Source organism: Chrysochloris asiatica, unplaced genomic scaffold (assembly GCF_000296735.1).
Source record: "Chrysochloris asiatica unplaced genomic scaffold, ChrAsi1.0 scaffold00001, whole genome shotgun sequence".
Classification (NCBI taxonomy): domain Eukaryota; kingdom Metazoa; phylum Chordata; class Mammalia; order Afrosoricida; family Chrysochloridae; genus Chrysochloris; species Chrysochloris asiatica.
The window spans coordinates 26,201,345-26,227,245 of NW_006408519.1; the positions used below are offsets into that span (position 1 = coordinate 26,201,345).

At 39.2% G+C, this 25,901-nt stretch overlaps 1 protein-coding gene across 1 annotated transcript in view; it reads left to right on the plus strand.

Moving 5' to 3' along the window:
* The window catches only part of MTBP (Mdm2, transformed 3T3 cell double minute 2, p53 binding protein (mouse) binding protein, 104kDa), a 100,493-nt gene that overhangs the window by 48,932 nt on the left and 25,660 nt on the right, over nucleotides 1-25,901 (plus strand). Inside the window, exons 12-16 of the mRNA XM_006830678.1 lie at nucleotides 4,095-4,268; nucleotides 5,825-5,932; nucleotides 14,914-15,072; nucleotides 16,582-16,699; nucleotides 23,873-24,028. Of these exons, the coding sequence (XP_006830741.1) occupies nucleotides 4,095-4,268; nucleotides 5,825-5,932; nucleotides 14,914-15,072; nucleotides 16,582-16,699; nucleotides 23,873-24,028 (715 nt within the window). The remainder of the gene's footprint in view (nucleotides 1-4,094; nucleotides 4,269-5,824; nucleotides 5,933-14,913; nucleotides 15,073-16,581; nucleotides 16,700-23,872; nucleotides 24,029-25,901) is intronic.

The window sequence follows — 25,901 nt, forward strand, 5'->3', positions numbered from 1 at the left end:
GATTCGTAACGTATATATATATATATATATATATACGTATATATGTATATATATATGTATATATACGTATATATATATACGTATGTATATATTTGTTGTTATGGAATCAACTCTGCTTCATAGTGACCCTATGCAGGGGTTCTGAGGAACAGCTGGTGGGTATAACCACTGATTTTGTGGTTTGCAGTCCAGTGCTTACAGCGCCACACTAGGATGCCAGTATATATAAATATATGGCTTCAGTGAGGAATGATTTGCATAAATATGTCCATTATTCCTTACTGCCTGAAGGTCCTTTGACCTAAATCTGTTTGTCCTCCTAGGTTAGTGATTCTTAACACAACTTGAAGGTAATTGTTTTCTTGTTTTCCAGTTCCTATGATAACTGTCAGTAAGCCAGAACGCTCACTTACCCTGACTACCTTGTTCCTCGTCACTCTGGACTATGTTTCTTTATATCAAATATATTATTTAACCTTTAGGTCAATAGGATTTTGTTTTATTTTTATTAATCTACTGGGAAAAGAAAGGAGGAGTTAGTGTTTTTAAAACCATTACAAATTTGTGATAAAGACTAAGACTTGATTTTTATTATGTATTTTTTTTCTAATGGCATACTCGTATACATATATTTCTTCATTATAATTTATACATTATTTATAAAATTTTATCCAATTAATGGACAATTGATGGTTTCTGTTTTTCTCAATATAGTTGATCCAAATTGTATGTTTGTTTTTGTGTATGTGTGTGTGCAAAGAGGGTGTGTGCAAGACTTTATTCTCATATAAATTGATAGTGTAAAAATAAAATATAAAAAGAGATACTTTATGTTGTAATCATAATCCCTTATTTGTCTAGGCTGAGCAAAGAGAACTGAATCAGTAAACTAATTGTAAATCCGTTACACTCTGAGGTATTTACATAAAAGTTGTTTAATCAAGTCTTCCATTAACACCTGCCAAGTCTGCAGAGACCTTTTTAAGATGACTACATAGTCATTATGGTTAAGGGAGTTATTTAAAATAAGTAATTTTTTTTTTGGAAGAAAATAAGATTGTGGTAATTTTAGGCTTCAGTAATCATAACGTAAATAAAGGTGATGGGTTTTAAACTGGAAAGGCTGCCAGAGAATGAAGAAACATAGTCAGCTTTCACCGGTAAAGGCTAAGTTGGTAAATGGGTCAAGGACACTATTTGTTGTTGTCGTTCAGTGCCGTGTAATCTAAAATGCATTACGAGCTGCCCATAGCACCTCTCAGCTGTCAGCTTGTCAGACTGTGTTGGCATGAGTGTTAATGTGATGCTGGAAGCTATGTGTCTGGTATGTCAAATGCCAACAGGGTCCTTCGCAGTGGGCAGTTTTAGCAGATTCCAGACTGATAGACTCGGAAGACGAACCTGGCGATTTACTTCTAAAAAGATTGTTCTGTGAAATCCTGATGAATAACAGTAGCCCATTATCTGCTGTGGTGCCTGAAGATTGAACTCTTCAGTTTGGAAGCCACTCTGGATCCAACTAGGGAAGAGCTGCTTCTTTAAAGTGGAATCAGCCTTGCTACTGTGGATGTGGTCAAGCCTTTGGAACCGTCATTTGCTGATACAGCATGATTCCAACTGAGAAGAAACAGCCGCAAACATAAATGGATGGATTGGATAGAGTATGAATCTAGGAAGATTAGAGTTGTCGAAATAGAAATTGAAGGCATTAACATAGATATCCTAGGCGTAGGTGGTGGTATTAGGTGCCATCATGTCGATTCTAACTCATAGCGATCTTGTGCACAAAAGAACAAAACACTGGCCTGTCTGGCACCGTCCTCACAGTCATCCCTAAGCTTGAGCCCATAGCTGCTGATAGTGTGCTAATCCGTCTCCTTGGGGGTCTTCCTCTTATTCACTGACACTCCATTTTACCAAGTATGATGTCTTCTCCAGGGACTGGTCTCTCCTGGTAATATGTCTGACGTCTGAGAGACTAAAGTCTCTCCATCCTGGTTTCTAAAGAGCATTCTGCTGAACTGCTTCCAATAAAGAGTCCCTCAGTGGGTACCATCTTGATGACAACCAGAACAAGATGCCCAGGTAGGCAGCAGAATGCCTTTTACAAAAGGCACCGACCATCCCTTCCCAGCCCTCTACTCAGCTGGATTTGGTAGTCATTGCAATAGCCACAGAACTCAGACACTGTCCTCATAGGTAGGGGTTTATTAGGAAAGTTCGCAGGTCACAAGTCAGGACTCTGTCATTCCCACAGGCAGGCTTCTCTCGGCCCCTTGGCCTGGCCCCCTCCTGCTCAGGCAATGTAACAAAGCTCTTTCAGGGCTGATGAGTGCCCTGCAAAACACTCCATTGTACCCTAAGGTTCAGTCTGAAGGCATTCAGTTCTAGTGCTGTGGGTCAGCTGAGTTCCCGTTGGCACCCCACTCCACACATGAGCCTCCTGGCAAAGGCACTCTACTTGCTCCATGGACTGGGAAGCCTGCCACTCTGTCTGCTGCTCTGGCTCTTGGGGCTGCTGCCGCTTCTCAGGTGTCACAGCTTTCTGATCCTGGATCAGGAAGGTTCAATGTGCAGGGATTTCGAGGTGCAAAGGATGCCCTCTTCTCCTACCTCTTCTTCCTGCGTGGTAGTGAGACTGTCCCTCTGCTTCTGAGATGGCTCATTTTATACCTTGCAGAATGTTAACATTGACCAGTCACAATTAGTCTTGTTAATAGTCACTCACAGCCAAAACATAATCGATTAGCATCTTCCCCAAGCTTTTTTTTACCCAGACCCATCAGGAAAAAGACATTTTCTGGGAGTCTACAATGATTATGGCAATGTAAAGAAAACAAAAATCCTCACCACTGGACCAATAAACAACATTCTTATCAACGGAGAAAAGATTGAAGTTGTCAAGGACTTCTTTCTTGGATCAACTCAACACTCATGGAAGCAGCAGTCAAGAAATCAAGAGATGTATTGTATTAGGCAAATCTGCTGCACAAGACCTTTTAAAAATGTTGAAGAGCAAAGGTGTCAGCTTGAAGATTAAGCCATGGCATTTTCAGTAACCTCATAAGCATGTGAAAGTTGGACAGTAAATAAGGAAGACCATAGAACAATTGTTGCTTTTGAGTTATTGTGTTGGAGGAGAATATTGGAAGTGCCATGGGCTGCCAAAAGAACCAACAGATCTGTGTTGGAAGAAATGCAGACAGAGTGTTCCTTGGAGATCAAGATGGCCAAACTTCATCTCTTATACTTCGGACATATTGTCAGGAGGGACCAGTCACTGGAGAAGGATATCATGTTTGGTAGGGTGGAGGGTCAGAGAAAAAGAGGAAGACCTCCAACAAGATGGATTGATTGGCCAAGTGGCAGTATCAGTTGGCTCAAGCGTGGTAACAGTAGTGAGGTCGGCCCAGGATCGGGTAGTGTTTCGTTCTGCTGTGCATAAGGTCGCTATGAGTCAGCACCAGCTCGATGTCACCTAACAACAACAATGACTATGTTATTGTTGCTAAGTGCCGTTGAGTTGGTTCCAACTCATAGCAACCCTGAATAGTTTCCAAGGAGCGGCTGGTGTGTTTGAACCTCTGACTTTGTGTTTCAAACTAACCTTGCAGTCCAGTGCATTATCATGAGAGCCACAGTAGGACATGAAATGGTTCACTGCACCGCAGCTACTCAGAGGAACGCCTGTCCACGTGTATTCCCTCCTGTTGAGTTTTGCTCCTGCCAGGGCTCTGTTGATTGCACTTTAAAGCAACAGAAGCTGAAAATAGTGGTTGATAGACTCTGAGTGTAGTTGTATAATATAGTGAACCACATCAAAAGTTAGTGAATGAATACATACAAATTTTAGTATAGATAGAATCACATTCTTTATGATTTTCTGCTTTAATAACTTTCTCAACTAACTGAGCAGTTCCTCTTCCTGAATGTAAGCAGGCTTGCAGCTCGTTTTACTGAATGTAAACAGGCTTGCAGCTCGTTTTACAACAGCAGTCACTTCATTAAATCCTGTGATTCAAATGGGTAGTTCTGCCGTGTCTTGTGCTGAGTTTTCAGCTCTTGAGTTAATGTGATTAATTGATCTCGTTTAGTTCCAGATGTTGAAGTGAAAGGAGAGTGTTCTGGCTATTATTTCTTGGTGCAAGGTAATGGCGATAAAAGATGTAAAGCGACTTTGATTTACTCAGCCAACCAGATCAATGGCTCGTTTGCACTCAGTTATATTCATGGGAAGATGAAAGCCAACATTGAAGAGACCAAACCAAGTAAGTGTTAACTTTAGGGAGGAAAAGTGTTTTTAGATTTGTTTGTATGTATAATTGGTGTGGTGTCAAGTGTGAGAAACATTAGACATTTAATGAACAAACTCCAGTTCCCCTCAGTAAATTACCTTTTATTTAAAATATATTTTAACACATTTTACAATCTCAGTGGTTGTTGTAAAGCGCCGTCATGTCTGTTCTGACTCATAGCGACCCTGTGTAGGGTTTCCGAGGATTTGAATCGTCCAGGGAGCAGAAAGCCTGGCAAACTGGAACTGTGAACCTTATGGTTCATAGTCCAGAGCTTATTGTGTGGAGTCACCGCGCTCCCACAATCGAGAATGCAAACATTTCATTCTTTTTATATTGTATTTACTAGGCCAGCCTATAGTTCCAAATAGGAAAATTTGGTATTTTCTCCTTTAAGTAATTTTTTTTTTCATTTATTTCTCATTCTTATTTATATTACCAGTATTAGAGTCCTGGTGTGGTACTGTGGGTTAGTGAGCCAGACTGCAAAGCCGTTTGAACTTCAAGGTTGGTGGTTTAAACTCACCAGCTGCTCCTCAGAAACCCTGTGCAGGGTCTCCATGGGTCGGAATTGACTCGACAACACTTAACAACAACAACAAACCTCTTATTATATTTAATTATTTATCTTAATTAATTATCTTTCTTTTCTCCTCAAATGCTTATGTTTTAGTCATCTGCTGCAATACATCAAACCTTCCCAAATGTAGTGATTTAAAACCACAATGCATTATTACAACTCTCGATCTTGTGGGTTGACTGAGCTCAGCTGGATGGTTCAATATTGAGGTCTCTCGGGTGATTGCAGTCAAATGGCGGCTGGGGCGCGTGCCATTTAAAATCTTAGCTGAGCTTGGTGTCCAAGATCTCTTCTTCTTTGTCAAACTGGTCCCTGGGCCAGCATGGCTGGGCTGAAGAGAGGGGCTTTCTCTCTTTACATGCCTGTTCCTCATAACTGACTGGGGATTCCTTACAACATGGTCTCTAGGTAGTCTGAGACTTCTTACAGGATAGCTACCTCCTGTTGGAACAGTTGTTTTAGGACACCAGGTGGAAGCTTAAGTCTGTCTCTGACCTAGCTTCAGGAGTCCTGTGGGCTCACTTTCTGGAAACCTTGCTGGGTCCCTAAATATGAGCACAGATGCAGAGGGGAAGGAACTACCCACGGACTAAATAGCAGGGAATGTGGTTCCCTGGAGGGGCTCTTTAGAGTCTATCTACTGCATCCTATCTGTGCTTTCTGAAGGAGTTTGAATAGCTGGGTGCTGAGAAAAATGGAGGAAATTCGACTCTGCTATTCATAGTCCCTTTATATAAAAAGCAGATCAAAGTTCAAAATACAACAACTAAGTGAATATATTTATTTGCTGCTGCTTATGATTATTTTATTTGGGAATATGTACTAGTTGTGGAGCTAAGTGATTGAATTCCTCCCCACCCCCTTACCCCCCCCCCCCAAAGTTTGCTTGTAGCCAATTTCCTGGAAACTGACTACTGAGACTTTACTATTAACTGTTTCTGCTTCGCAGGCTCTCCTTTTGACTTCTTGTCACTTCCGCATTTTTCTGGAGAACAGATTGTACAGAGAGAGAAACAATTAGCCAGTGTCCAAGCTTTGGCGTTGAAAGAATGCTTGAGTAAGTAACAATGTATGCGTGTTTCATCCCACTGAGAGGATGCTGACTTGTTCAGAAGTCAGACATCTTCATCTTCCATTAGGTTTATCGTATTTGTACAGTTATTCCTATGCCCTTTGTCTTTATAAAGTTTAGTACTCATTCAAGTCTATCTGCAGAGAGATGATGTAGAGTAAAAGAGATCTGTACTTTTTGTGTTTGGTTGCTCTAGATGCAGAGTACTCTTTTTTAAATTTGTATACTGGTCTTAATATTAGTAAAAATTTCTCCAAGCAAATTTTGAGCTTTATTGCTGTAGATTAGGTCTAGCTGGGCCTCTCCACTAACCAACTCTTTACAGATAAATTGTGGCAGTAGCTGGACAGAGACTGCAACTAGAGGAAAACTCTCAAGTTCAGAAATATCAATATATGAGGGGGCTTCAGAAAGTTCATGGAAAAGTTCTATCATTCTGTAATTGCATTGTACCATGGATTTTTTGAAGTGCTCTTATTTTAACTTGATCACTGATTTGGGAATTTAATCTCAATAACTAAGCACCCTCCACATACCGAGTAAAATGGGTGTAAGGGTTTTGCAAATTAGGAAATTAGCCTTTATTTCAAGAACCATGATTTAAGGTTTTCTTTTTAAATCTCTATCACTAAGTATGGGAAGAAAATTTTTTTGCTCTATTAAAATACAAGAGCCAGTGATACTCAGAGAGGAAATCCAAAGTGCATTGAAAGAAGTGGCAAAGAACAAGGCACCAGGAATTGATGGAATAAAAATTGAAATCTTTCAAGAAAGTGAGACAGCACAAGAGGCACTCACTTATCTCTCCCAAGAAATTTGGAAGACAACTAGCTGGCTGACTGATTGGACGAGATCAATATTTATGCCCATTCCAAAGAGAGGTGACCCAACAGAATGCGGAAATCATCAGACAATCTCTTTGATATCTCAAGCGAGTAAAATTTTGCTCAAGGTAATACAGAAACGGCTACAATCATACATTGACAGAGAACTTCCAGAGGTTCAAGCTGGATTCAGAAGAGTCCATGGAACGAGAGATATCATTGCTGATGTCCAATGGATCTTGGCTGAAAGCAGAGAATACCAGAAGCATGTTTACCTATGCTTTATTGACTACGCAAAGGCTTTCGATTGTATAGATCATCACAAGCTATGGACAACATTGAGAAGTATGAGTATTCCAGAACATTTCATTGTTCTTCTGAGAAATCTGTACCTAGACCAAGAAGCAGTTGTTCGAACAGAACATGGGAACACTGAATGTTTTAAAATTGGGAAAGGTGTGAGACAGGGTTGTATTCTTTCACCATACTTATTTAACCTGTATGCTGAGCAAATAATACGAGAAGCTGGGTTCTATGAAGAAAAACGTGGCATCAGGATAGGAAGAAGACTCATTAACAACCTGCGATATGCAGATGATACAACCTTGCTTGCTGAAAGTGAAGAGGACTTGAAACATTTACTTATGAAGATCAAAGAGCACAGCCTTCGGTATGGATTACATCTCAATGTCAAGAAAACAAGAATCCTCACCACTGGACCAATAAACAAAATTCTTATCAATGAAGAAAAGATTGAAGTTGTCAAGGACTTCATTCTTCTTGGATCAACACTCATGGAAGCAGCAGTCAAGAGATCAGATGACGTGTTGCATTGGGCAAATCTGCTGCACAGGAACTTTTTAAAGTATTGAAGAGCAGAGATATCAGCTTGAGGACTAAGGTGCGCCTGACCCAGGCTATTGTGTTTTCAGTAGCCTCATATGGATGCGAAAGCTGGACAGTGAATAAGGAAGATCGCAGAAGAATCGATGCCTTTGAGTAGTGGTGTTGGAGGAGAATACTGAAAGTGCCATGGACTGCCAAAAGAACTCTAATAGATCTGTTTTGGAAGAAGTGCAGCCAGAGTGCTCCTTGGAGGCCAAGATGGCTAAGCTTCGTCTCATACTTTGGACATATTGTCCGGAGGAAACAGTCGCTGGAGAAGGATGTCATGCTGGGTAAGGTGGAGGGTCAGAGAAAAAGAGGAAGACCCCTAACGATATGGATTGGCCAGGTGGCATCATTGATGGACTCAAGTGTGGCAGTGGTAGTGAGGTTGGCCCAGGATCGGACATTGTTTCGTTCTGCTGTGCATGGGGTCGCTATGAGTCGGTTCCTACTTGATGGCACCTGACAACAACAACAACATTAAAATATTATTTACCAATTTTATTTTTAAAAAAAGTTAAGCATTCATTGTTACCTAATATGAACTTAATTAATATAAAATTTCTAAATATTATATCGAATTTTAAGAACTTAATTAGCTGAGTAGAAAGTGTTATGGTGAATCACAGGGGAAAATGTTACTAGTTCAATTAGATGCACTATAAAATGCTATTATTGATTTTTTTTAAAGCATATAAAATTATTTTGAATTCAACAGCCTTTTGATTTAATAGAGCACATTTTATTTCATTCCAGCACATTTGGCTTTGTTATTAATGTAGGGATTTTCTACTTTGTAATTGTACAACGTTAGGGTACTTATGAAATCCTGTCTTAATTGTCTACGCTGCTGTAATAGACATATCACAAGTCAATGACTTTAACAAACAGAAATGTATATTCCCACAGTTAGGATGCTAGACATCTGAATACTGGGAGCTTCCTCTGGGGGAAGACTTCCTTTCTCCGTCATCTCTGAAGGAAAGTTCTTGTTCCTTGGAACTTCTGCTTTTCAGTGATCCTCATGTGACTTGACATCTCTCTTAAGTCTACTTGGGAATTCATTCTATGGAGTAGACAAAGCCAAGCAAAAACACCACTTAGATGGTAGACTAGGTAGACACATTACACCGGTTCTCTACAACAAAGATACGAGGCACCAAGTAAAACAGACATAGGTGAAAATTCTGACACCCTGATGTTCAGAAGAAAGGTTAGAGAGGTGGATGGAGCACATGCTGGGAGGAAAGGCCTAACAGGGACTGTGAGAGAGGGAGACTGACTGGTGAACAGCTGGCCAGCCGAGGCACCACCGTCCTATGAACAGCTTTGGCAGCAGAATGAGACCTGGTAGAGCAGATTCAAGCAGGCAACTGGAAAGGTGTGATTGCTTCTTTCTCCCCACGCTCCCCTGGTGACCAGAGGTGTGGCCAGCTCCCACTCTCAGTGCTGTGTTTGTTCCCCTGGAGTTGAGAGCCACGTGGTTGGGAGTCACATTCGTGTGAGGGCTGGCTGTGCCACTTTGGCACCTGGATTCAGGTGGGTCTGCTCCAGACCTAACAAACCTACCAGACAAGCATTTAACCAATCATCCTGCCCCCAGCTTCCCTGTGGTCCTAACTGATACTGAAACCAGATCCCTCAAGGATCCCCATGAACTACTGGATTGAATACTCTAAATATAGATAATACCAGACCAATAAAAACTCCATCTAGGGCCAGGAACTCTGCTGTCACATCCCTTCCACCATCACCTCATTAGCTCCTTGAATTGCAGGAGACCCCCTAGAGATTTCTCCTCTCTGGATCTATCCGCTGCACTGTTTGTTTTTATAAATATGACAACCTCGCAATACCCTGAGACGACAGACAATTTTAGCTCACACAAAGAAGCAAAAAAGAATGACTCAAACAATGACCAAGATGCAAAGACAGAAGACATTTCTGAGGACAAAGGTAATGGAACTAACAGAAAAAGAATTAGAAAGAATGATATTTTGATACCTTCAATGGATTGACAAAAAGATCAAGAAAAAAAAAAAAACTTTGGAAGAATACAGAAAAATGCTACAAGAACAAACAGACAACATGAGTGTAAAATTTGAAAACAGTACAAAACCTGCAATTAGAAATCCAGAAGATTGATTCTAAGATTTCAGGAAAGGACAAGACATTGAAAGGGCAAAGGAGAAGATTCAAAGCAATGGAAGCCTGAATTAGTGAACTTGAAGATAAATCTGTGAATACTAGTAAGCTAGAAGAATAGTCAGAAAAAAAGAATGAGAAAATCTGAAGAAAGCTTAAGATTTATATGGGACACCTTGAAGAGGAACAACTTATAATCGGTTGTAATTCTAGAACAGGAAGAGACAATAAGAAGTGCAGAGAAAATTGTTGAAGAGTTGTTGGAAGAAAACTTCCTAACATCATGAAAGATGAGAAAATAAGCACGCAAGAAGGTGAATCCCAAAAGGAAATCACCAAGATATGTCATAATCAAACTTTCTAAAATCAAAGACAAGGAAAGAATCCTGAGCTGCTAGGGAAAAATGAAAAGTTGCCTACAAAGGAGAACCAATAAGACTAAACTCTAATTTCTCAGCAGAAACCATGCAGGCAAGAAGACAATGGGATAGCATGTACAAAATTCTGAAAGAAAAAAAATTGCCAACCAAGAATCCTGTTCCCAGCAAAACTATTCCTCAAATATGTCAGCGAAATTAGAACATGTCCTGATAAATAAAAATTAAAGGGATCTATAACAAGCAGACAAACTTCACAAAAAAATGCTAAAGTGGATTCTTTGAACTGATAACCAACAACAGCAGACAATAACCTAAGGTTACCATACATGATAACACCGCTCAGAACTCAGTCCAGATATGTTGTTGTTAAGTGCCGTCTAGTCAGTACCGACCCGTAGCGACCCTCTTTAGGGTTTCCAAGGAGAAGCTGGTGAGCTTGAACTACCGACCTTGCAGTTCAAACGGTTTTGCAGTCTGGCACATTAACCCACATCACCACACCAAGACTCAGTCCAGATATAGAAGTATTTAAAGTAAAACAAGCCTACATGACTGAAAATAGGGAAACAGAGATATCAGTGTATGATGAAGTCAGCTACAAAGCAAAAAGAGGGAATATTAAAGATACAGAACTTCCAAATGGCAAGGAAGTCAAGTAGATTTCAAGATAAAACAGACCATTTTAAGGAGGAAAAAAAATTAATAAATTACAGGTTAACGTTAAAAAATGTAATAATAACACAGCTGCGCATCAAAATGAAAAAAGAGGAAAATCAGAAAGGTTTAGTAAACAGTAACACAGCAGAAATGAAAAGAAAACCCATAAACGAAATGAACTCAGCATAGAAGATTATGTGAAAATAAGCATCCAGCAGCAACCCCCCACACACAAAACACATACAGAAAAATGACAGCAATCAATTCCTACCTATTGATAATTACACTGAATGTAAATGAATCAAGTGTACCAGTTAAGAGACATAGAGAGCAGAATGGATCAGAAAATAGGCTTTCAATACGTTTTGTACATGACCCATTTAAAAAAGATGGAGACAGCCTAGAGACAGCCCATCAATGGAAGAATGGTTAAACAAACGTTAGTACATACAAGCAATGAAGTCCTGCAAAGCATTGAAGAATAATGATGAATCTGTGAAACACCTCACGGCGTGGTTGAACCTGGAGCATGTGCTGAGTAAAATTAGTAAATCACAAAAGGATAACTATTGTATGAGACCAATGTTAGAAAAAGTTATAACAAAACAAAACAGTTTTCTTGATAAAAAGAAATAATTTATGATAGTTATGGAGGTGTGGGGGAGGTATTCATAGACTAGATGGTAGACACAGGTTAACATGGGGGCCAGGATAGGCAATATACATCAAGCGGGAGGTCATCAGAAGAAAGATGAAGTTAGGGGCAGACACAAGGACCAATTCAATAGTTATAATGAATAGAGGTAAGTTAACTTTTGGTGCATGGAGGGGATTGCAACCATGTAATGAAGCAAAATTGCTGATTTATTGAATGTCAAATTGATGATCTCATCTGTAACCTTCACTCAATTCACAGTAAAAAGTTGAAAGAAAAAAAATCAAAATACTAAATAAAATTGTTGACCAATGTCACTCATGAGTATAAAAATAAAAATTCTCAGCACAATCCTTGCTAATAGAACCCAACCCCATACCAAAAAAATAATAAAAATACATCACGATCAAGTGGGATTTCTATCAGTATGCAAGGGTGGAGAAAATCAGTGTGACCTACCACATAAATAAAGGAACCACATGATCATATCTGTAGATACAGAAAAGACATTTGATAAAATCCAATTCTCTTTCCTAATCAAAACTCAGCAAAACAGCAATAAAAGTGAAATTCCTAAACATAATTAAAGACATATCTTGAGTACCAGTTGTTGTTAAGTTGCCGTCGAGTCAGTTCTGACCCATAGCGACCCTGTAACAGTGTTTCTGAGGCTGTAAATCTTTATGGGAGCAGAAAGCCTCATCTTTCTCCTGCAGAGCAGCTGGTAGTTTTGAACTGCTGACCTTAAAGTTCACAGCCTGATTCATAACCACTACGCTATCAGAGCTGTGGTAGTGTAGTGAGTACCAGTAGCCATCCTTAGTCTCAGTGGGGAGAGACTGAAAGTATTCCCCTTGAGAATAAGAACCAGAAGAATGCCCTTTATCACTTCTCTTATTCAGTATTGTACTGAATCCCACAGATTCTTCTAAAAAGTTACTAGAATTAATAAGATTCAATGAAGTGGCAGGGTACAAGATCAACATATAAAAATTAGATTTCTTTACACTAACGAAGAGAACTATGATAAGGAAATCAGTAGCCACCACAAAGATGAAATACTTAGGGATAAACCTAACCAGGGTATGTATTGTAAAAAATAAAATCGACCTTCATAAATGGAAGAACATACCATGCTCATGGATAGGAAGACTTACCATTGTGGAAGTGTCAGTACCAACCAAAGCAATCTACAGATAATGCATTCTGGATCCAGATTCTGTTAACATTCTTGAAAGATATGCAGAAACATTACCAACTTCATGCAGATAGACAAGAGACTTCTAGATAACCCAAGCACTGCTGAAGAAAAATCAAGGAGGCCTCACTCTTCCTGATCTCAGAACCTTCTGTAACCACAGTGGTGAAAACAGACTGGTATTACAAGTACATAGAGTAATGAAAGAGAATTGAGAACTCAAACGTAAATTCATCCACCTATGGACAACTGATATTTAAACAGAGAATCAAGATCCTTAAATGAGGAAGAAATAGTGTCTTTAACAAATAATGATGTTAATGTCTTGATTTGTCAGCTTCAGACATTACCTTAACTTTCCACTGTAGATGATAAGGAATCGACTTTCCCACATCATCTTTACTTTCCCTTCCCACCCCTTACTGTAAATTCTTAAATTTTAATTTAATCAGTGGTTAGTTTTTACAGAGGTGAAAATAAATTGGCTTTTTAGACTCATGGCCTGAATACAACCTTGTTGTTTAATGCCATCAAGTTGGTTCTGACTCATAGAGTCAGAATGGTTGACTTCTTTGAAGATTGGTTGGTTTCTTTGAACAACTGACTTTGTGGTTAGCAATCCAGTGCTTATTGTACACCATAACACTAGGAGTCCAAATATAACCTAGCTCAGATAAGAGACAGAGAGGAGGGGCTGATAAACACAGGCCTTGCTCCTGCTGCAGACTAACGCAGTGAGTTTGGGGATTGAGGGAGCTTTAAGTGTTATAGAAGTCACTGTGTTTGCACATGTGAAAATAAGGTCCCGGGTAGTAAAGATCCCCCACACAATGACTCCTGCTGTGGTGCTACCAGATAAGCTCTGGACTACAAACCATACGGTGTGAGGTTCAAACCCACCAGCTGCTCCTTGGAAACCCTGTACAGGATGGCTGTGAGTCTGAATAGACTCAGTGGCACTTGACAAAAACACTCTTCCAATAGCTTTCTTTAAATATCCAGTGATTCTTTGTCTGTTCTATTTTGAATTACAAGTTTTATGTGGCCAAACCTTATTTATTACCTTTGTTGTAGGGTGGTGGGGTGACAGTTCCAACGTGTCTGATTGTGAGGTTCCTAGGGACCATCTGAACTTTTAGTATGTGGTAGTGGTGGTGGTGTGCTGTGGAGTTGATTCCCACTCATAGTGACCCTGCTTGGGGTTTCCGAGGTTGTAAATCTTTATGAGAGCATAAAGCCTCATCTTTCTCCCACAGAACACTTGGTGCTTTCAAACTGCTGAACTTGAGGTTAGCAGCCTGACTCGTAACCACTGCAGTACTAGAACTTTTTGTTTATTTCTTTAGTTTTAATCTCTGCCTCCCCAGCTTTCCTTTGTACTTGATGTTTCAGAGTCTCCACTTTGAATATCACCCAGAAAGAGAGCGGAGTTTCCAGGCTGGGGTGGGGTGGGGAACGCAGGCCTGCTTTAGCCTCACAGCACTGTCCTACTGCCTTGTAGATCACTCCTTCCCTCAGCACTAGTCCACTCTGGTCTGACCCCACACTCCGGTTCAGCTGCCATCGTCTTTCTATCTTACAGAACTCTGTTCTCTTTTCATGTCCTTGTATTTCCCTTTACTAAAAGGAGCTCTGGTAGCATAATGGTTACGAATCAGGCTGCGAACCTTAAGGTCAGCGGTTCGAAACTACCAGCCGCTCCACGGGAGAAAGATGAGGCTTTCTACTCCCGTAAAGATTTACACCCTCGGAAACCCTGTACAGGGTCGCAACCGACTCAACGGCACTTAACAACAACAACAATGATTTTAGATTTGGGGAAGAATAAATGAGTGGAAATGGCTAAGCTGCCAATTTATTTTACTGAGAAGTCTCGACAGGTTTTATTTTTCCCATAAACCCCTTCTAGAAGGCCAGTTGTAATGTACCACGTTATATATTTCAAAACTTTTATAAGCTCAGCATTACTGCTTTTCAACTTTTTGATGTTAACAAATTACTTAGTATCTGTTTATCTCACATAAATGGAAATTCTGCCATTAACCTGTAAATGGAATTAAGATGAAAGTAGGCCTACACAGAAATGTTAATTTGCTGGAGAAATTCACTTGTTTCACGTTTGAAAAAATTATTTCCCATAAAAGAGTTGTAGATGAGCTCTAGCAAGATTTAAAACAACAGTCGTATGGTTAAATTGTATTGATTTTGTTGTCTTACAGAAAGGAAAAAGTTGGCAGAGAAGCCTGAAGCAGTTTCTATTGGTGAGCTCAAAACTTTGTTAGTAATCACAAGGGACCTCTTTTTAGATCCGTTTAATGCTATTATTCCTAAGACGACTCATATAAAGACCGACCAAAACATCGCCAATATGTTAAATGGTAAGTTGTTGGTTGTTTTTTTGTTTTGTTTTGTTTTTACAACTTTTAAGGTTTTTTTTGATATGTGATGTCTATAAATTGTATTATCCAAATGAAAATATATTTTATAATATAGAGTAATGGTATTTATTTTTATATACAATTGTATCTGCACACCCACTTCTCACTGATCATCAAGGTCAAGTTCCAAAGACCAGGTCATTTCTACAGAAACCAATATTCTGTGAGAATGGAGATGACAACATCAGATCACAGAATGAAGGGTGACTAACTACATCATTGCAGAACTGCCAAGCCAGTAAGAATCGTGGCCCAACTGAGTTGACACATAACTTAAACCCTCACAGCCAGCATTACTCTCGCCTCAGACCTCGGCATTCATTACTCCCAGACATATGTCAGTAATGTGCAAAACTGTTGGAGAATAGATTGTTTACTGTGATTGTGAATGTGAAATGTCAGATAATAAGATACTGGATAAGTAAGGAGTTGTTGTTGTTGTTAAGTGCCGTCGAGTCAGTCCTGACTCATAGCGACCCTGTTATAGGGTTTACAAGGAGTGGCTGGTGAGCTTCAGCTGCTGACTTGCAGTTCAAACTGACCTTGCTGTCCAACACCACCCCAGGACTCTCAAGTAAGGAGTTAGGTGTACAGATAATGAGCTGAATTTCTCATCTTGTGAACATTCTGTTACCTTATTTTATTAAGTGTATCCAGTGTAATTGTTTTTGAGCAGAGAGAAAGAGAATTTTTAAGTGATCCCTCTCTTGAACTGCTCCTTCTAAGTTGCCAATGTTAGTGAATATTCTACTCAGCTTTGTTTTCATAAAATGGGAAAAGTAGCATCTGCACAGTAAACACGATAGCTCAAACTGTTCCGCCGTATTTCTCCTTCGTTGTGGCGGGGGCAGTCACCAAACTTCACTGGGGTAACAGGACTGGTTTTTATATGGACTTGCATTTTTTCTAAATTTCGTGGTTTCTTGTGCTGTGATGAATTTTGAATAGAGTGAAGCTTTTTCACATCTTAAGATAAATTCCAGAACTGCCTGACACATTTTCAAATGTCTAGAATACTTTCTCATCTGAATTCAGTGAGCATCCTTTTTCATTCCAGGTACATGAGACCATGAGACCATGACCGTAGAATAAAGTTTGTGGGGATATTAATTGAGTGCCTTTTCTGTGTTTGGCCTTTTATTCATTTAGAACTGATTTCACTTTAAATAGCAAATTGTGCTTCAACATGAGCTCTGTTGTTGTTAAGTGCCTTCAACTCAGTTCCAACTCATAGTGACCTGGTATAGGATTTCCAAAGCTATAAAATCTTTGTGGGAGCAGAAAGCCTTATCTTTCTCTCGATGAGCGGCTGGTGAGCTCAAACTGCTGACCTTGTGCTTCATAGTTGGGTGCTTATCCTGTAGAGCCAGTCTACTCCATCTTTGTATTACCTAGCAAAATTCAGCATGTTAATGCTTTTCAGGACTTCGGTGTATTTTGTCTCATTAGATGCAACCCCAATGGAACCTGATTCTTTACATCTAAAGGAAACCAATCCTCTGGAATGGCCAGAAAGGCATGTTCTTCAGAACTTGGAAACTTTTGAAAAAGCTAAACAAAAACTGAGGTAATGTTTGAACTCACTGTAACGCATCTTACAGTCCAGTATTTTTAAATGAGCTTTTCTTAGCCCTTAAACTGTTTTTATGAGCTATTGCAATAAGCTTACAGTCTTAGTATAACTGGGATATATGCTGACTGTTTCTAGATGCGTCCATTGAGCCTCCAGTTCTATCAGTTGTAAAGGTCTGTCAGTTATAAGGCGATGCTTTTCTTCTTGCCCTGCTCTCCTCCTAGCCAGGAATAATCACGGTTAACTTTCTGTTTGTAGCTTCTGAGATCATCTTCCATAGATATGCACAAGTGTACGAGTTTACTAAAAAACCAAAAACACTAAAATGAAGCAAAGACGGTCCTTCCCTTTTGATAAGGGTCCTTGCAGACCATCATACAAAGTTTGGGTTTTTCTTTATGTATTTGGTTAAGGTAAGGAAAGATTTTGTACCAAAAATTGATGGGAAACAAGAGGAAGAGGTTAGGAGCAGAGCGATTATTTGGGGGCTTTCTTCTGTAGGTGAAAAGAAAGGTGACTGTAATCTTAATTAAAGTTGTTGTTAAGTGCCATCAAGTCGGTTCCAACTCATAGGCTTTGTGGGAACAGAAAGCCTCATCTTTCTCCTGCAGAGTGACTGGTGGGCTCCAACCGCAGACCTTGTGGTTTGCAGTCCAGTGCTTGTCCTGTGAAGCTACTGTGCTCCCAAGTAGTGTAGTTGTTGTTGTTGTTAAGTGCCGTCAAGTCCTCTGGACTCACGATGACCCTGTACGGGGTTTCTGAGGAGCAGCTGGTAAATTTAAACTGCCGAGCTTGAAGTTCAAACCGCCCTTGTGGTCCAGTGCATTATCCCACAGCGCAACTCTGACAGGCAGAAATTTGTGATGGATTCTACAGGAGCTTGAGAACACTTCATATCATGTGGAGGAGAGAAGAAGAGCATCAGAGATTCCGTTTCTGGCTTTAACAATACAGTGGATGATATTCTCATTTATATTATGGGGAAGACTGGTAGGAAGTTGGGAACGGTGAGTTTCAGGGAGAAACCCCAAAGTTCTGCTTTGGGCATGTTTAAGTTTGGTCTATATGAATTCTCCAAGTGGAGACACCAGGTGACCTGGAGGAGAGATCTGGAAGTTAGTCTCAAGTTATCGTTAAAAGAGATTTTAAAAACAAGACAGTGGATGAGATCACTCATTGAGGCTTCAGAGAGAAAAAAGGGCTTGTTGTGGTCCTTCCTTGGGGATCATTGATGTTTTCAGAAAGAAGAGTGAGAAAAAGCACAGGTTACCCACTAAAGTACCTCATTTAGAAGATATTAGCTAACTTCCTATGGGTGCTAACTGGCACCCATGTCTCTCTACTTTTTATCATCCCTCTTCTCAGAACCTTGTTATTTGCAATAGACAAATCTTTTTTCTAAAAGTCACCTTCTCCCTGCTCCCCCCCCCGCACCTCTTTGACTTCCTACTTTAATTTGGATTGATCCTTTGTATCCCATCTATATAGCTGTTATCCTGGGATTTCCTTTGATCACATTTCTAGGTTAGGCCTGTATTTTCTCAAATCCCATGTCTTAATAAGAATCTGAGAGCCTGGAGACTAGCAGCTCCCAGGCCCATAGAGGAGGAAGGGGCCCCAGCGTATGTTGTCAGTCCTGGGCCCTGAGGTACCCTTCGTCCTCTTCCTGTCGTAGGATGTGTCCCTCCAGAGTGCTTCAGTAGAGGGGAGCAACAGCAACCTCCACTGCCCCCACCTCTTGCTGGACCCCACCACCACTCTCTCGCCCTTTGCCTCCTTCACGGTCTACCTCAGTCACCTCTTTCACACAAAGAGCTGGAATGGTGACTCACAGTGGGGGTGAGACAGCCTTCTGGAGAGCTGGCTACTTCAGCTGGGAGCCCAACAATAGAATGCTTGAATAGTAGACTTTTCTCTATTGTCATAAATATGAAATGTCAGATTACAAGATAGTCGGTAAGTGAGAAGTAGGTAGGTATACTTGTCTGTTCTCACTCTGTCTTCTACTTTTTCCCTTTTAGCTCATCTTTATACATTATTTTATGAACAAGGGTTATGGGTCTACACATGATCATCTTTTCATAAACTGCCAACTCTTTTTAGCGTAAATAGGCGAATGCTCAATAAATACTTGTGGATACCTCAAAAGATAGGTGATGCCATTAGATTGATGTTTTGGGGTAAAAAATATGGCATATTTTCATAATATGTTTTGTGCTGAAGCAAGTATAGCTGCAGAATAAAGGGCCATTATATAGTGAAACTGAGAAGTCTTTTAAGATTTTGGTTTTAAACAAACTCAGTTATCTGATTGGCTTTTTTGTCTCATCTTTGAGATGAGATCCCAATTATATTCCAGGTATCGAAAACTTAATGAGATAAGGCATGACAGATAGTTTGTAAGGTTGCAAACACTGAAATGAATAAGGTAGTAACCAGTGCTGTGGCTTTTTTTTTTTTTTTTATGTTTTTTTTTTTAACCTAAGTCATATCTTTATAATCACAAACTGGGTTTTAAATTGCTTTGATATTCTTGTGTCCAAGGTCTATATAAATGCAAATTGTGTATTTCCCTATTGCATCCAGCTTGTAAAATGATTGAGAGTAATATTCATTAAGAAACCTTGGGTAAGTCACTACTGCAGTTAGCTATATAGAAATTAAATTGAACTCATAATGTAGTTCTTGCCCTTCTAGCGTATAAAATTCAGAGAAAATATTTAATTGTTTTCTTGTTTGACTATTTTTATTAGGTTTTCACTTTCAATTTTTAAAAAAAGAAAAGGAGAAAAGGGCACTGCCGCTATATTAATGTACAGAAATCTTACCCTCAAATCCTACTGGCAACATTTTAGTCATGTAGTTATCCATGGCTCTTGCACCAGACTGCAAAGCCGTTTGAGCTGCAAGGTTGGCGGTCCAGGCGCACCAGCTGCTTCTTAGAAACCCTACACAGGGTCGCTATGGGTTGGAGCCAACTTGATGGCACTTAACAACAACAACAACTTTGCACAAGCCTCACAGTCATTGAGTTGGTTGCCCGTTGTTGCAGCCACTTTGTCATTCCAGGTGCTGGAGGGTCTTTCTCTCCGCTGGCCTTCCACTTGGCCAAGCATGATGTCCTTTTCCAAGGACTGATCCCTCTCCAGACGATGTGTGAAAGTCGATGAGAAGAGGTTTCGCCATCCTCACTTCTCAGCAGGATTCTGTCTGCACTTTTTCCAAGACAGATTTGTTCAGTCTTCTGCCAGGCCCTGGTATAGCCCGTATTTGTCGCCAATACCATATTCAAAGGTATCAGTCTTTCTCAGAGCTTTCAGATAGATACTTTGTTCAGTTTTCACATGCATATGAGGCAGTTGAAAATACAATTGCTTAGGTCAGGCAAACCTTAGCCCTCAAAGTGATATCTTTGCTTGTTAGCATTGACAGAGGGCTTTTGCAGCAGGTTTGACGAATGCAAGATGAAATTTGATTTCTTGTCTACTGTTTCCATGAGGGTTGATTGTGGATCTACCTAAAAGGAAACCCTTAACAACTTCATTCTTTTAAAATTCATCCTGATGTTCCTTATTGAGCTGGTTGTGAGGAATTTTGTTTTCTTTATGTGGAAGATGTAGAAGTGTAATCCATACTGAAGATTGTAGACTTTGATCTTCAACAATAAATGCTTTGGGTCCTCTTCACTTTCAGTAAGCAGGGTTGTGTCATCATTATTTCGCAGGTTGTTAATGAGTCTTCTTTTAATTCTGATGCTATGATCTTCTTCAGAGTTCAGATTCTTAGATTATTTGTTCATTGTGCAGATTGACTAAGTATGGTGAAAGGCTACAACCCTGGCATGCTCTTTTCAGTATTTTGAATCACACAGTAGCCCCTTCTGTTAGTTTGACTGACTGCCTCTTACTCTGTTTTCATGTTCCTCATGAGCACTACTGGAATTTCCATAATTTATTATGACTCACATGGTCTAGTGTCTTAATCCAGTAAGCATCTTTTTGGTATTCTCTGCTTTCAGCCAAGATCCATCTGATGTAAGCAGTGATATCTCTCATTCCATATCCTCTTCTGAATCAGGCTTGAATTTCTGGCAGTTCCTTGTTGAGGTACGCTGTGACTCTTTTTGAATTATCTTCAGCAAAATTTTACTTGTGATATTAATGATGTTGGATAATTTTGCTCTCTGTTGTATCACCTATTTTGGGAATGGACACAGATATGGATCTCTTCTAGTAGGTTGGCATAGATGATTGAGTGATTCCGGTGTTACAGTCAGGTGTTGACACATGTAATTGATGGTTCGTTAATTTCTAGAACCGTGTTTTTCACCAATGCCTTCAGTGTAGCTTGCAGTTCTTCCTTTAATATCATCTGTTGTTGATTGTGTGCTGCCTTCTGAAATGGTTTAATGTTGACCAGTTCCTTTTGCTTCGGTGACTATATTCCTTCCGTTTTCTTTTCATGCTTCTGGTTTCTTTTAATATTTTGTTCATAGGGTCCTTCAGTATTGCAACTTGAGGCTTGAAATTTTTCTTTAGATCTCTCTAAGCTTCAAAACTACTGAGTGAGCGCATATTTCCTTTTGCTTCTTTAACGCCTGTGTCTTTGCGTGGTTTATTATAATACTTTACTTTGTATTCTTCAGCTGCCTTTTGAATTCTTTCAGTTGGTTCTTTTACACAATTATTTCTTCTGTTTGCTTTACAATAAATTTCAGAGTCTCTTCTGACATCCTTTAGGTCTTTTTTTTCTTTCCTTTTGCTTGCTTCATGTATGCTGTCCTTGATGTCATCCCATAACTCATCTGGGCTTTGGCCATTAGTATTCACTATCTCATAGCTATTCGTGAGATGGTGAGGTATACTCAGGGTTGTATTTTGGCTCTCATAGATTTGTTTTAATTTTCTTCAGCTTTTACTTAAGCTTCTTGTCGTTATGTGTCATCGAGTCAGTTCCAAATCACAGCGACACTGACTAGGGTTTCAATAGCAGCTGGTAGGTTTGAACTGTCGACCTTACGGTTACCAGTTCAAAGCTTATCCTATCGTGCCTCACTGGGGCTTAACTTACACTTGGATATAAGCCATTGATGATCTGTTGGCAGTCGGCACCTGACCTTATTCTGACTAATGACATTGAGCTTCTTGTTGGTGTCTTTTCTCAGATAGAGTCTGTTTTATTCCTACATATTAGATCTAGCAAGGTCAACATGTACTATCACCACTGATGTGTTAAAAAAAGGTATCTTCAGTGAATAGGTTGTTAGCCTTGTAGAATTCTATCATGTGAGCTCTCCAGTGTGTCTAACACGGTCCATATTTTCTATCAATCCTTCTTTGTTTCCAGCTTCTGCATTCCAATCACTGATAATTATCTATTCATCTTGATTGCATGTTTGATCAATTTCAGACTACAAAACTTGGCAAAAATCTTCAGCTTCTTCATTTATGGTAATAGTGGTTGGAACATAAATTTAAATAATACTCGTATTGACTGGTCTTCCTTATATGGGTTACTGATGGCATTGTACTTCATAATAGATCTTGAAATGTTCTTTTTTTAAATGAATGGTGGTTATCAGTGCTGGTGGTAATGCTGGTGGTTGTCAATTTGTCATTGCCGGTAGAGTAGACCATATAAGTGTCTGATTTCAAATGGCCAATTCCAGTTTGTTTCAGCTCACTAATACCTAAGAGACCTATCTTCAAGCATTCCATTTGATTTTTTACAATTGCCAATTTTCATGAAATCACACTTTGTACGTTCCATGTTCTGGTTATTAATGGGTGCTGGTAGCTATTTCTTTTCATTTTGAGTCATGCCTCATCCGCAAATGAAGGTCTGGAGCAGTTGGTTCCGTCCACATCTTCAATGTGGACTCTGTTTTCATGACACAGCTCTTCCTCAGATGGATTTTCAGCGTCTTCCAGCACCATTTCATGCAAGGCCCTGGTGCAATTCAGAAGGCTTTCACTGGTCAGTTTTTTCTGGTGATCACTGGGTCCTTCCTAGTCGTTCGTTGTCTGGAAACTCCATTGCAAACTGTTCATTATGGGTGATTCTGCTGGTAGTTGAAATTGATGGTATAGCTTCCGGCATCATGCAACATACAAGTTACCAAAATACAACAAACTGACAAACAAATGATGGAATAATAAAATAATCAGAAAATAATTGTAATTAATATTAAGTCAGGAATTCAACTCATTTTCTGTGCTGTAGAGAAAGGTTTTATGTTATGCCATGTTAATTAACAATGTGTGATAAAACTAACCTTGAAACGATAGGATTTTCTCCCTTCCAGTTTTTGAAATTTTTTGAGTGCCTGTTGGTTTATAGGCTGGTAGAATGTCCATGGCACCTAATTTGGAATCAGAAAATGTAGATTCTAGTTCTGTTATGTAAAATAGCCGTGTCATTCTAGGCCTGTAATGTAACTTTTTTTATATTAATTTTTATCTGGTAAATAGGATTAATTATATATTAATGTCTTTATATTTCTTTTGTGGGGGTAGGTATTCCAATTTTCACTTATATGTTACTTCATTTTAAGATAAACCCTTCCTTTAGCAAGGATGTTTGTGAAGATTCAGCAGCAGCACATTGTATATATAACTAGTTATACAGGCACCAGATACTACATATATACGTCGAGTATTACAGTGATGGCTCAGTGCTTACTTATATGTCATCATCAATGCTAGAAGGGACTGTAGGCGCATTCCTGATTATTATCTCATTTCATGGTTGTGCTTCACCTAATCTTTCAAATTTATAGAAAACTGGACACTGAGTACCTCTCCACAACTATTTATCATATCGTGGGGTATCAAAATATAAGAGTGTTCAGATTAAATTTTATGGAATTGATAATTTCAAGATTACTGAATAATTCATCATCCTGTCATTTATAAAGAATATCTACATTTTTATTTGCATGGTCATATATTGACATGTTAACTACAGATTTTACAGTGACTTACTGATTAAAAAAAATTGATACTAAATGATTTATGGTGCTTTTACTTTGTTTTTTGTTTTTTGTTTTAACTGAAATGCGTAGTTTCAGTTGTCTTTGGTATTTTCTTAGTTTCTGCTCACCTTGTCTTGTCTTGATTTTGGTGAACCCAAATCCTCCCTTAATAACCATCAACATCATTCTCACAGAACTGGTTCTTTACCTCGATCTTCTGAACAGCTGCTGGGTCACAAAGAGGGTCCACGGGACTCGATAACGTTATTGGACGCTAAAGAGCTGCTTAAACATTTTACTTCCGATGGATTACCAGTTGGAGATCTCCAACCTTTACAAGTTCAAAAGGGGTAAGTAATAAATTTTTATTTGCACTTATTTCTTGTAGTAGTTATTTAAAGTTAGTGTTGTGTCTCATTTTCCTTTTAATTGATGCCCAGTGCTTAGGCAGAAATTGTGTTTGATCTCAGTAGTTATCACTTGGTGTCAGTCCTCATGTTTAACCGCAGCTAGATACTCTACAGTTTGGGGTATTCTGTGCAAAGCAGGAAAATTATAGGCAACCTCAGCATATATCCTACTGACGTCAATAACGTCATTGTTTTGTGTACTGCCGATGGGCCTTTAGGCTGTCTCCATCTTCTTGCTACTGTGAAGATGGATGTGCACATACCTAGTCATGTCACTGCCCTTATGTCTTGAGGATGTGTACCAAGTAGGCATTGCGCTCATGTAAGAATCAAATTGACGACAGCAACTCACAAGATTAGTGGGGAACCGTAGGAGGCAGTGAGTTTATGTTAGCGGTAAAATAACTCAGAGATGAGGGTGAGAGCGATGTCACAGCATGGAGAACATCATCAGGGTTGCTCCGCTGTACATGGAAACGTTGTTGTGCGTATTCTCAACTACAACAGCAACAATAAATATGTGAATAGTGATAAAACGTGGTGCCTTTATTTGTGCTTGCGTACTAGATAGAGACAGAGGGAGCCACCTTGGAAACTGAAAGATCTTAATGATTCCAGGGATCTAACAGTAAACAAAATTGGAACATTATTATTTTTGGTATGAATTAGTGCTTTATTCTTAAACTTTAAAAGATTCCGAAATTTGCGGGTAACTGTTTTCCTCATAGCTTTGAGAAATTGTTAACTTTTCTTATGACAAACAAAACTGAAGAGCTAGAGAGAATCCCTGACTTTCTACGTAATCAGATTGCAAAGAGCCATAATTCAGACTGCCCATTTTTGTTGTGTTTTCAACATCTCATTGTTAGTAATATGTACTTTGTACAATATTGCATTGTGTGTCTCTATGTATATGTGTAATGTTTCCAGACCCCGAAGAAATATACTGAGAATAAAAGGCAACAATAATAAAACCTAATATAAACATTTTTTTAATGAGCTATTTGACTTACCTCAGCTGAGTAGTCTCCAGGATGGAAGCTAGTTGTTAAATTGGGACTACCTGTATCCACATTTTACCTGTTTAATTACTGAGTGATTGTCCTCTCTGGGTATTACGTATGCACCGGCAGAGTCAAAGGAGCTTGCTGCAGTAGAATTATAAAGTGTGGGTGCTTTTTGTCTAGCACGTCTGTCTAGATGAAGTGCAGTGGAAATATATTTAGTTCTTTCTGTAATTCATAAGTGATTTTATTTAATTCTTTCTGTCGTTTATAAGTGATTTTATTTAGGAACATTTGGTATAATTCTTTGATATTAATAAAGAAGTACCTCTTGATCAAATATATCCTTACAGTTCCATGGCATTGAATCAAGAATGTAGGGACTAGTAGTAAATGTCTGCATTTGCAAGGAGCCATCTAGAAAGCTATATTACAGTGCGAGCATGACTCCTGTATACATACTGAAGAAATGCTGACCATTGATAGAGCACAGACTTGCTAACGTTCTTCTTCTAGAAAGAAGAAGGTGTGAATGAAACTAAAGACAAGTAAGTAAAGTGTCTAAGAGGGGTCAGAGATTCCTAAAGAGTTCTGTATTGTAGATTTATTCACTTTATAACAGTCATCAAAATATTGGGGTCATTGCAGTTTATCGATGTTACTCTTGATAGACACATTAAGTGGATATAGCAAAATATACGTGTTGTTTTCCCACGTACGTTAACTAGCATATCTTATGTTTTAATTTAATAATTCCATACGCTTATCGTAGCCTGCTAGACAATTTTCAGTGCCAAATGGACAGTTTT